The following is a 12,755-nucleotide window of genomic DNA, read 5'->3' as shown; positions in this document are numbered from 1 at the left end:
TATCTATCTATCTATCTATCTATCTATCTATCTATCTATCTATCTATTTATGTACCTGTCTGTCTGTCTGTCCTTCTATCACTCTATGTGTATATTTCTCAGTTTGTCTGTCTCTGTCTATCTGCCTGGCTTCCTACCTGCTTGTATGCCTGCCTCCTTCATTCCTGTCTGCCTGCCTCCCTGCTTGCTTCCCTGATGTAATGTTATGTCCTTCTATTTATCTATCTTTCTATCTATCTATCTGCCTATCTATCTCTCTCTCTATCTTTCTTTCTATCTATGTATCTATCTATCTATGTACCTATCTAAGTATCTATGTATCTATCTATCTGTCTCTCTGCCTGTCTGTCTATCTGTCTGTCCGTCTATCTATCTATCCATCTGTCTATTTATCTATCTTTATATCTCTCTCTCTCTCTATCTATCTATCATCTTTCTCTCTTGCTATCTAACTATTTATCTATCTAGGAATCTATGTAACTAGTTATGAACTTAACTACCTAACCTACCTACCTACCTACCTATCAATTGATCTATGTACCTATATGTCTGTATATCTATCTATGATCTGTCTATCTATCTGTCTACTTATCTCTCTATCGATCTGTCATCCATCTTTCCATCTATCTATATATCTAATTAACTCTCTATCTATCTATCCATCTATTTATCTACCTATCTATCCATCTATGCAGCTATCTCTCTATTCATCTATCTCCTTGTCTCTGCCCTGCTGATATCCCAAGATCTCATAGCCTCCCGCTTCCTAAGGGTCTCTATTGAGCCCCTCCAGCACCATCCTCCAGGGGTCTCTGTGTCTCCCTTTTACTCAACCCTACAGGCTCCCCTCCCAAGGGACTCTGTCTCCCCCTTCTGACTCCCCTATATCCTCCCACCCTCCCCCTCAGGAGTCTCTGTTGACTCCCCACACTGGTTCCCCAAGACCCCAACCACCTTCTTGTCCTTAAGGTTTGTTGGATCTCCCTCTGCTGACTTCCCAAGATCCCACCTCCAGTCTCCCTTGCACAAGTCTCCCTATCTACCATGTAAATCCTCTGCTGTCCAGGGGTCTCAGTCTCTTACCCATGTTGACTCCTCCAAACCCCAACATCTCCCCACTATGAGTCTTTGTGTCTCCCCTCAATGACTCTCCAAGTCCCTCACATCATCCTCCACAAGGTTCTTGGTGTCTCTCCCTCTCTGAATCCCCAGTACCCTGGGTTCTCTGTCTCTCCCTGCTAACTCCCCAAGATCCCCATAGCCTTCCCAAAGAGATCTCTGAATCCACTCCCTGCTGATTCCTCAAACACCCCACAGCCTCTGCTCTGGGTGGTCTGTCTCCTCCTGATGACTCCCCAAGACCCCCAAAGGCTCTCTCCCAGGGTTTCTGTGTCTACCCCCACTGACTTCATAGAACCTCTATAGCATCCCTCTGTGCCAGGTCTCTGGGTCTCCCTCAGGCTGACTCCCCAGACCCCACAATCTCCCCGCCAAGATTCTCTGGGTCTACCCTATGCAGAGCTCCTATGGCTCCTTTCATCCTCCTCTTGTTCAAAGGTTTCTTGTCTCCCCTCTGTTGATGTCCCACAACCTCTTGAAACAGAGGTCTCTACATCTCTCTCCTCACTTGGTCTTGCCCAGGTGTCTCAGTATCTACCCCCTACTATCTCTCCAGAACCCCACAACCTCTGCACCTGGGGAACCTACCCCCTCTTAATTCTCCAAGAACCCTACAACCCCACCCAGCCCAGAGGTCTCTGTCTCCCTTCTGCTCTCCTTATGAAGCTAGATGGAGTAGTAGATAGAACACTGGACCTGGAGATAAGAACACATGAATTCAAATCCTGCCTCAGACCCTTACTAGTTGTGTGATCCTGAGCAAGTTATTTAACCTCTGTCTGCCTCAGTTTACTCATCTGCAAGGAAATGAAAATAATAATAGCACCTATCTGTCAGGGTTGTTGTAAGAATCAAATCAGCTAATATTTGTAAAGTGCTTAGCACAGCGCCTGGCACAAGCCCCTCCCCAGTGTGTCTGTTGACTCCCCAAGACTCTCCTCCAGTCATGTCTTTATCTCTTTTCCAACTCCCCAGTACCTTCACAACTTTCCCCTGACAAAGGAGTCCGTCAGACTGACTCCCTAAGACTCACAATTTCCCTCACAATCTGTACCTACCTCCTACAGCCCCTACACTGCAACCTTGTGCAGGGGCTTCCCTCTGCTGACTCCCAAAGTCCCCTGCTCAGAGCTCTCTTTAGCTCCCCCACTATTTACTTGCCAAGACCCCCACAGTCCCTCCCTCAGTCTCTTGTTTCTCTCCCCTGCTGACTTCCCAGAACACACACAGCCTTTCCCCAAGCAGGGCTCCATTGTCTTCTATACACTGACTCCTTGAAATACCCATAACCTCCCCCAGTGGGTCTCTGTTTGCCTCCCCAGGACTCTCACAAGCTCCCATACCTAGGTATCTCAGGTCTCTCCTTGCCCTAAGAATCCTGTGTCCAGAGGTCTACCTCCTCACTGCTTTTCCAAGATGTCCCCACATCCCTCCCCTGCAACAGTCTGTATCTAATCCTCGCTATCATTTTAAGACCCTCACAATTGCCCCTGGCCCAGGATTCTCTCTGTCTCCCCAGCTGCTTGACTCACCAAGATGCTCTCAAGCCTCCCCCTCAAGGAGTCTCTGTATCCACCTCCCTGAGGAGCCCCTGACCTGCCACCATTGCCTCTCCTTGATCAGGAATCTCCTCAAGAAGCCAACAAGTTCTCCTCAAGTCGTCTCTGTAGCTACCCCCTGCTGAGCGACTATCACCCTCACATCCTCTCTGTTTTGGGTCTCTATCATTCTTCCCTGACTCCCTAAGAACCCTCCAACTTTCTCCAAGGCATCTCTTAAGCACCTATGACCCCATAATCCTCTCCCTGTTTTGAGATCTCTGTAACTCATTCCTCCTGAGGTCCCAAGACTACTACCAAAACCCTCTTCCCAGGAGACTAGGTATCTGCCCCTCTGCTGAGCAACTATGACCCCATCTACTCTTCCTTTTCGTGGTTCTCTGTAACATTCCCTTCCTGTCTACACAAGAGCCCCACAATCTCTCCCCAAAGAGTCTCTGTACCTTTGAGCACCTGCAAAGCCCATATCTTCTCCCCGTCGGGGTCTCCCCAGAACTTCCAGCAAGGAAGCTCTTTACCTGCCCCCATGCTAACCCCAACATCCAACCCACGTTAGTCCCCCTGCTGAGCACATAGGATACTGTCCTGTAACCTCTCCTTGTTGAGGGGGTCTCTGGAACTTTCTTTTCTTCACTCACCAAGGTACCCAACAAGCTACCTACAGTCTGCCTACTGACCCCACTGAGGAGTTGCTATGACCCCCCCAAATTCTCCCCTTGGGAAGAAGTCTGTCAGTCCTCCCTTAAGAACCCCAAACATCCCCCACAAGGAGGCTCTGCATCTGCCCCCTGCTGGGCACCGGTGGCAATCTTCTCCTCTGTTACAACGCTCCTTGCAATGCCTCCCTCCAGAATTCCAAAGTACCCACAGCCCCCCGCCAAAGGAGTCTCCATATCTGATGCCTGTTGAATGCCTACACCCCCCCATATTCTTATGACATTCAGGGGTCTCTCTAGTCCCTGTGACTCCCCAATAACTCTCACAACTTCTCCTCAAGAACTCTCTGTATCTACCCCCTGCTAAGCATCTCGTATATTATCTCCCTCTTCAGGAGTCTCTGTAAGTCTGACCTCCTGACTCCCCAAGACTCTCAAAAACCTGCCTCCTGGAGACTTTGTAATGACCCCCTCCTTAAGCCCCTATGACTCCCATGTCTTCCATCCCCCTGCCTAGTCTCTGTGTCTCCCCTGTTGGTACCCTAAGATCTCCCAGGATTCAGAGGTCTCTGTAAGTCTACCCTCCTGACCTCTCAAACTCTAAACAATTACTCTCAGGAGTCTCTGGCTCCCCAAGAATCCCATAGCCTTCCCTCTCAAGTCTGTATCTATTTCTTGTTGAATAGTCAGACTATCCTAGATGCTCTCCTTGCACAGAGGTCTTTGGAACTCCCCTCTCCTGACTCCCCAAGGCCCTCAAAAACCTCCCTCCATGAGTCTCTGTATGTACCCCTTGCTAACACCCTATGGACATATACAGGGGTCACTGTAACTCCCCCTGTGACTAACCAAAACCCCCACAATCTCCATCAAGCAGTCTGTATCTAACCCCTGCTGACTCCCATGTGATCTCTCCTTTTCATGGATCTTTGTAACCCTCCCCTCTTCAATTACCAAGAGCCTCATAACCTCTCCCCAAAGAGCCTGCATCTACTCTGCTGAGTACCTGTGACCCCAGTATCCTCCCCATGTTCACAAGTTTTGGTGGCTTTCCCCTTTGGACTCCAAAAGAATCATGAAACTTCCTATACACACACATCACTCTATACACTGCTGAGTATCTAAGACCCATCACATCCTCTCCTTGTTCGGAGTTCTACATAACTTCCCCCTCCTTACCAAGACACTCAGCAACCTACCTATAAGAGTCTATCATCTGACCCTACTACAGAGCCCTTATGACCTCCTGAATCCTTTGTTAAGGGGGTTCTGTAACTCCTCTCTCCTTTTTTAGGTTAAATTTTTTAAGTTTTAAGTCCCAAATTCCCTTCCTCCGCCCCGCCCCACCCATTGAGAAGGCAAGAAATGCGTTACCCATTATACATGTGAAGTCATGTACACAGACTTCCACATTACCTATGTTGAAGGGCTGGGGTGGGAGAGTAGGGAATAAAAATAAAGAAGGTGAACAAAGTATACTTCAGTCTGCACTGAGTCCATCAGTTCTCTCTCTGGAGATCGACAGCATTTTGCATTATGAGTCCTCTGGAGCTGTGGAGGATCATTGTCTTGATCAAAGTAGCTAAGGCTCACAGTTCATTATCCTTATAACATTGCTGTGACTGGGCACAATGTTCTCCTGGTTCTGTTCACTTTGTATCAGGTTCATGTAAGTCTTCCCAGGATTTTCTGAAACCAACCCCCCCCCCATCATTTTTTATCACACAATAGTATTCCCCAACAATCATATACCACAACTTGTTCAGTCATTCCCCAACTGATCGGCATCCCCTCAGCATCCAACTCTTTGCCACCACAAAAAAGAGCTGCTATAAATATTCTCATACATATGGTTCCTTTTCCTTTTTTTCTTTGATCTCTCTGGGGTACAGACCTTGTAGCAGCATAATTGTGTCAAAGGGTATGCATAGTTATATGGTCTCTGTAACTACCCCCTGCTGAGCAAATAGGAGCCCCATATCTTCTCCCTGTTCCCCTGTAACTCTCTGTAATTCTGCCTTCAAGACTCCCCAGTAACCCCACAACCTCCTCCAGAGGAGTAACTGTATATACCCTGAGCCCCACCACCACCATAGCATTTTCCTCTTCAGGAGTCTCATCAACTCCTCTCTCTTGATTCTCAAAGAGGCTCAAAATCTCACCCCAAAGAGTCACTTCATCTACTCCTTGCGGAGCACCTAACACCCCCAATATCCTGCCCCTGTTCACAGGTCTCTGTGTCTTCCCCCTCCTGACTCCCCAAGAATCCTACAGACTTCCCCTTTAATATGTGTATCTACCCCTAAATGAATCCCAATGACCTGCCCCTATGTTCTCCCACCATTCAGGGGTCTGTGTGTCTTCCACATCCTATCAGTTCAAGAATCCAACAACCTTCCCCATATCTACCCTGTGCAGAGCAACTGGGATCCCCATGTCCTCTCCTTGTTCAAGGGTCTCTATAACTACGCCCTCCTACTCTCAAAGTGGGGACTTCCCTACTGGGCTTCTAGGAATCACCTCTCTTCTCCCTGTACAAGGGACTCTAACTCCCCCCCATGACCCCCCAATGATCCTACAACTTTCCACCAAAGAAGTGGCTGTGTATACCCCCTGCCGAGGTGTACTTCCCGCCTCCCCACACCGCCCCCCCCCCCCCTGCCACACACATATCATATTATCACCCTGTTCAGGAGTCTCTGTAACTTCCCAAGATCCTCAAAAACGTTCCCCTAACAGACTCTGTACCCAGCCTCTGCTGAGCACCTGTGACGCCCCCCCCCCCCATATCCTCCCAGTGTTCAGTGGTCACAATGGCCTCCCCCTCTTGGCATCGTAAGGATTCTACAACTCTTTCTTCTACCCATGAGTCTTTATCCTCTGCTGAGCCACAATGACTTCCTCCTATATTCTTGCCCTGTTCAGGAGTCTCTATAACCGCACACTCCTGCTCCCCAACAAACTTATAACCTGTAACCAAAGAGTCTCTGTATCTACCTGCGCTGAGCACCTGGGACCCTTAGATATTCTCCCTACTCAGGCATCTCTTTAACTTTCCTTTCCTGACTCCTCAATACCCTCAAAACAATCCCCCCTCCAGGAGTCTCTTTATTTACCTTTCTAATGAGCCCCTATGGCCTGCCCCCATATTTTCCCCATGCTTATGGGTCTCTAACTCTCCACTCCTGACTCCCAAGAACCTCACAACTTTTCCCCAAGGAGTCTCTGCATCCACCTCCTATTGAGCACCTATGATTCCCATATCTTCTTCCTGTTCAAGGGTCTCTGTATTTCTCCCCTTCTGACTCCCCAAGATACCCCAAAACCTCTCCCAGGAGTCTGCTTCAACCTCCCTACTGAGTACCTGCAGGCCCCTATATTTACCCCTCTATAAGGGTCTCTGTAACTCCTCCCTCTTGATTCCCCAAGAACTCCACAGTCTCTCCCCAAGGAGTCTCTGCATCTGCCCTTCTACTGAGCACCTAGAACCGCTATATCCTCGCCTTGTCCTCTATGAACTCCCCAAGAATCTCATAGCCGTTCCCCACAAGTCTCTCCCCAACGAACAACTACAATCTCCATGTCCTTGTTCTATTCAGGAATCTAAAATTTCCCCCTCCTGACTCCCCAAGGCTTGAACATCTCCCTCTACGAGTTTCTGGATCCACCCCCTGCTGAGTCCCCATGACATGTCCTATGACCTCTAGTTGGTCTCAGATCTCTCTAATTGCCTTCTAATGGCTCATCAAGAATCCCACACACCCCTGGGGGGGGGGGGCGGTGTACAAGTATTATTTCCTAATCCTCTCTCTCTTTGGAGGTTCCAATAATTATCCTTTTACTTTGAAAGAAACCCGAAACCTCCCCTCAAAAGAGTATATGTGTACCCCACTCAGGCCTAGAAGATCTTGGGCTCTACTAGCATCCCTTTGAGATCCCAGGCTCACTTCTACACTACGTTGATTCCCTGGAGTGACCAGTAGGATCGGACAGGACAACAACCTCTCCATGGTAAGGATTTCTGGTGCTTTGGGATACCCAGAAATGCATTTTTCTGAAAATGAGTTGTTGGTGCTGGTGTTTTACAGTTGTGTCCTACGGTTCTTGGCAGCATTTGGGGTTTTTTTCAGAGCTGCTGGTTTGCCATTTCCTTCTCCAGCTCATTTGACAGAGGAGGAAACGGAGGCACACAGGTTGAAGTGACTCACTTGCTCAGGGTCAAAGAGCTAAGAATAAATGACATTCTTAAAAAGGATGATGGCTTCGGAGGACAGTATCAGACACTCACTTGGAAGTTAGAACTATTTCAGAAACCAATGCTTATCAACACAAAAGAAGTAACTAAAAACAGCTGGGCCGGATGAAGTTCCTTGAGAGACACCCAAGTGCCCAAAGCCTAAGGCCCACGGTTGTAAAGAACACACCAAACTCTCCTGCACCGCCCCTTCACCTCTGTTTCTGCAGAATGAGGGGGCTGGGCCGGAGGGCAGCCTCTGCCTCGCAGCCCTAGAGCGAAGAGCCCGTGAACCTCTGGCAGCCTCCCAGGGCCCTTTCTTCCTTCTGGTCTGAGGGAGGACGCTTGGGATCCGGGAGACCAGCAGGGGTTCGTCTGGGGGGGGTTCCCCATCCAAACCTTCTGACCCCTTGGGAAACAAGGGCAACTGGTCCAGGCGCTGGATGACTTTGGCTTTGTATTGTTCAGAAGGGGGGTCTTGCTTAGAACAAGCACATGAGTTTTTGCACTGGCCCCCTAAGGGAACCCCTCCCAATTCCTGACACCCACCAGTCCCAACCCTTCGTTTTTTTCCCCGCCCCCCCCGCCTTCCTCCTCATCTGGCCTCAGCCTTCCCCGCCCCTCCCCCCCACGTACCCACGTACGTACGTACGCGGACTCTCCCCATTGAGCTTGAGGGGAGGGGCTGCTTCCTCGCTGCCAGGCAACGTGTGTGTCTGGAACTCTCGTCCGGATTAAGAACGGTTGTCAAGGCAGCGAGCCGGCTTTGAAGTCCGGTCTCAGGGAGGGGAGGGAGCGGCGAGGAGACGGAGCGACCTGGGCGCCAGGGAAGGAGCACCAGGGGGCGGCCGAGGTCCGGAGAGTGGCGGAAAAGGCGGCCACGGAGGCGGGGACACTGCGTCCGCCCCAGATCCCGCCCTAGGGAGCCATGGAGTTCTACCTGGGCGCCTGCAAGAAGGCTGCGGATGCCGCCGCCACCAAGACTGCCGCCAGCCACCTGGCGGGGGACAGCCAGCCGTGCGGCCAGGTGAGCGCCCGCCCCAGAACCCGCGGGGCCCGCCCACAGCTCGAGGCTCCGCCCCCAAGCCCAACCTGAGCCGCCCCCTGGCGTGCCCCGCCCACAGCTCGAGGCTCCGCCCCCAAGCCCAACCTGAGCCGCCCCCTGGGGTGCCCCGCCCACAGCTCGAGGCTCCGCCCCCAAGCCCAACCCGAGCCGCCCCCTGGGGTGCCCCGCCCACAGCTCGAGGCTCCGCCCCCAAGCCCAACCTGAGCCGCCCCCTGGGGTGCCCCGCCCACAGCTCGAGGCTCCGCCCCCAAGCCCAACCCGAGCCGCCCCCTGGGGTGCCCCGCCCACAGCTCGAGGCTCCGCCCCCAAGCCCAACCTGAGCCGCCCCCTGGGGTGCCCCGCCCACAGCTCGAGGCTCCGCCCCCAAGCCCAACCTGAGCCGCCCCCTGGGGTGCCCCGCCCACAGCTCGAGGCTCCGCCCGAAAGCCCAACCTGAGGGCCCCCAAGTTAAGGAGCCACCTCCATACCCCACAGGCCCTCCAGAAACCTCAAACCTCTGCCCCAAGGCCCAACCCGAGGTTCCCCCAACTGGAGGGGCTGCCCCCAAACCCCACAAGTCTTCCCCAAACCTCAAAGCTCTGCCCCAAAGCTCAACCTGAGGACCCCCAACTTGAGGGGCAGCCCCCAAACTCCAAGGGCCTCCACCAAAACTCAAATCTCTGCCCCAAAGCCCAACCGGATGCCCCCCCCAACCAGGAGGGCCACTCCCATACCCCACAGGCCCTTACCAAACATCTAAACTCTGCCCCAAAACCCAACCTGAGGTCCCCCCAACCTGAGGGGCTGCCCCCAAACCCTACTGGCCCTCCCCAAACCTAAGATCTGCCCAAAGCCCAACTTGAGACCCCTCCAACAAGAGGGGACTCCTGGAAACCCCACAGGCCCTCTCCAAAACTTGAGGTTCCACCTCAAAGCCAAATCTAAGGCCCCCCCCAACCAGAGGGGCTGCCCCCAAACTCCACAGGCCCAACCCAAATCTGAAATCTCTGTCCCAAAGCCAAATCTGAGGTCCCCCCAACCAGAGGGGCTGCTCCCAAACCCCACAGGCCTTCCCCAAACCTCAAAGATCTGCCCCAAAGCTCAACTTGAGTACCCCAAACTTGAGGGACAGCCCCCAAACTTCACAGGGCCTCCCCAAAACTCAAATCTCTGCCCCAAAGCCCAACCTGAGGTCCCTCCAACCTGAGGGACTGCCCCCAAACAGCACAGACCCTCCCCAATCCTTGAGGCTCCACCCAAAGCCCAACCTGAGGCCCCCCCAACCTGAGAAGCCACCGCTAAACCCTGAAAGTCTGCCATAAATCTCAACACTGCCCCAAAGCCCAACCTGAGACCACTCCAAACCTGAGAGGCTTCCCCCAGACCCCATGGGCCCTCTCCAAACCTTGAGGCTCCACCCCAAAGCCCAACCTGAGTTCCCTCCAACCAGAGGGGCTGCCCCCAAACTCCACAGGCCCATCCCAAATCTCAAAGCTCTGCTCCAAATCTCAACCTGGGGTCCCTCAACCTGAGGGGCTACCCCCAAACTCCAAGGGCCCTCCCCAAACCTCAAAGATCTGCCCCAAAGCCCAACCTGTGGGGCCACCCCAAAACACCACAAGCCCTCCCCAAGCCTCAAAGCTCTGCCCCATAGCCCACCCTGAGGCCCCCCCAACCAGAGGGTCTGCCCCCAACCTCCACAGGCCCACCCCAAATCTCAAAGCTCTGCCCCAAAGCTCAACCTGAGATCCCCCCAAATTGATGGGCTACCCCCAAACCCCACAGGCCCTCCCCAAACCTCAAGGCTCTGCCCCAAAGCCCAGCCTGAGGCCCCCCCCAACTAGAGCAGGTACCCCCAAACCCCACAGGCCCTCCTCAAGCCTCAAAGTTCTACCCCAAAGTCCAACCTGAGGCCCCCTCAACCAGAGAAGCCCCCCGAAACACCATGGGCCTTCCCCAACCCTCAAAATTCTGCCCCAAAGCCCAACCTGAGGCTTCCCCAACCTGAGGGGCCACCCTCATACCCCACAGGCCCTCTTCAAACCTCTGCCCCAATGCCCAATCTGAGTTCCCCCCAATCTGAGGGACTGCCCCCAACCTCCACAGGCCTTCCCCAAACCTCGAGGCTCTGCCCCAAAGCCCAACCTGAGGCCCCCCAACCTTAGGGGCCACCCCCAACCCTCAAAGGTCTGCCCCAGATCTCAAGGCTCTTCCCCAAAGTCCAAGCTGAGGCCCTCCACAACCAGAGGAGCTGCCCCCAAACTCCATAGGCCCACCCCAAATCTCAAAGCTCTGCCCCAAAGCCCAACCTGAGGAACTGCCCCCAAACCCCGCAGACCCTCCTCAAACCTCAAAGTTCTACCCCAAAGTCCAACCTGAGGCCCCCTCAACCAGAGAGGCCCCCCAAATACCATGGACCTTCCCCAACCTTCAAACCTGTGCCCCAATGCCCAATCTGAGTTCCCTCCAATGTGAGAGACCGCCCCCAAACTCCATGAGCCCTCCCCAAAACTCAAAGCTCTGCCCCAAAGCCCAACCTGAGGCCCACCCACCCACAGAGGCTTCCCCCAAAACCCATGGGCCCTCTGCAAACCTCGAGGCTCCACCCCAAAGCCCAACCTGAGACCCCCCCCCCCAACCAGAGGGGCTTCCCCCAAACCCCATAGACTCTCCGCTAAACTCAAAGCTCTGCCCCAAAGCCCAACCTGAGGGACCGCCTCAACACTGCATGGGCCCTCCCCAAACCTCAAGGCTCCAGATCAAAGCCCAACCTGAGGGGCAGCCCTATACCCCACAGGCCCTCCAGAAACCTCAAAGTTCTGCCACAAAGCTCAACGTCAGGGGCCACCTCCAAACCCGGAAAGTCTGCCCCACACCTCGAAGCTCTGCCTTAAAACGCAGCCTGAGGGGCTCTGCCTTAAAAACCCAAACCCCATGGGTTTCTCCCCAGACCTCAAAGTTCTGCCCCAAAGCCCAACCTGATGTCCCCCAACCTGAGGGGCCACCCCCAAATCCCTGAAGATCTGCCCCAAATCTCAAAGCTCTGCCTTAAAACCCAGCCTGAGGGGCTCTGCCTTAAAAACCCAAACCCCATGGGTTTCTCCCCAGACCTCAAAGTTCTGCCCCAAAGCCCAACCTGATGTCCCCCAACCTGAGGGGCCACCCCAAGACCCCTGAAGGTCTGCCCCAAATGTCGAAGTTCTGCCCCAAAGCCCAACCTGAGGAGCTGCCCCCAAACCTGACAGACCTTCCCCAAACTTCAAGGATCTGCCCCAAAGCCCAACCTGAAGGGCTGCCCCCAAACCATGGACCCTCCCCAAACCTCAAAGCTCTGCCCCAAAGCCCAACCTGATGTCCCCCCAACCTGAGGAGCCACACCCAAAGCTCAAGGGCCCTCCTCAGACCTCAAAGTTCTGCCCCAGAGCCCAACCTCAGGTCCCCGAACCTCAGGGGCCACCCCCCCCATTCCCCTGAAGGTCTGCCCCAAATGTCGAAGCTCTGTCCCAAAGCCCAACCAGAGGTTCCCCCACCTTGAAGGCCCACCCAGAAACCCCCCCAAATCTCAAGGCTGTGCCCCAAAGCCCAACTTGATATTCCAGACCAGTTGGGCTGCCCCCAAACTCCACAGGCCCTAATCAAAACTCAAAGCTCTGCCCCAAAGCCCAAACTGAGATCCCCCCAACCTGAAGGGCTGCCCCCAAACCCCACTAGCCCTCCCCAAACCTCCAGGCCCCTCCTCAAAGCCCAACCTGAGAGGCCACCCTCAAACCACAAGCCCTCCACAAAACTCAAAACTGCCACAAAGGCCAACATGACACCCCCCCAACCAGTAGGGCCACCCCCATACCCCACAGGCCCTGCCCATACCTCAAAGTTCTACCCCAAAGTCCAACCTGAGGCCCCCCAACTTGAGGGGCTGCCCCCAAACCCTACTGACCTCCTCAATCACCTAAGCTCTGCCCCAATGCCCACCCTGAGGTCTCCCCAATCTTAGGGGCCGTACCCAAACCCCACAGGTCCTAACCAAAACAAAACTCTGCCCCAAACCCCACACTTAGCCCCCTCCCAACCTAAGGGGCTGGACTCAAAGCACACGAATCCTCCTCAAACATCAAGACTCTACCTCAAAGCCCAACCTGAGA

At 53.7% G+C, this 12,755-nt stretch overlaps 2 protein-coding genes across 13 annotated transcripts in view; one reads left to right on the top strand and one right to left on the bottom strand.

The window, feature by feature from the left end:
- Positions 1-12,755, bottom strand: part of LOC140515491 (uncharacterized) — a 497,421-nt gene that overhangs the window by 322,956 nt on the left and 161,710 nt on the right. The window lies entirely within an intron of this gene.
- Positions 8,228-12,755, top strand: part of LOC140515484 (fibrous sheath-interacting protein 2-like) — a 100,941-nt gene continuing 96,413 nt past the window's right edge. For 5 of the 6 annotated variants that reach the window (XM_072626206.1, XM_072626205.1, XM_072626209.1 and 2 more), the window contains exon 1: positions 8,228-8,595. In XM_072626206.1, the coding sequence (XP_072482307.1) occupies positions 8,497-8,595 (99 nt within the window). In that variant the 5' untranslated portion in view covers positions 8,228-8,496. The remainder of the gene's footprint in view (positions 8,596-12,755) is intronic. The other variant, XM_072626208.1, reaches the window with a different exon arrangement.

The sequence above is a fragment of the Notamacropus eugenii genome, chromosome X (assembly GCF_028372415.1).
Source record: "Notamacropus eugenii isolate mMacEug1 chromosome X, mMacEug1.pri_v2, whole genome shotgun sequence".
NCBI classification, from domain to species: Eukaryota; Metazoa; Chordata; class Mammalia; order Diprotodontia; family Macropodidae; genus Notamacropus; species Notamacropus eugenii.
Note: the sequence above shows the minus strand (reverse complement) of the source record. Positions and strands in the feature narration are given on the sequence as shown.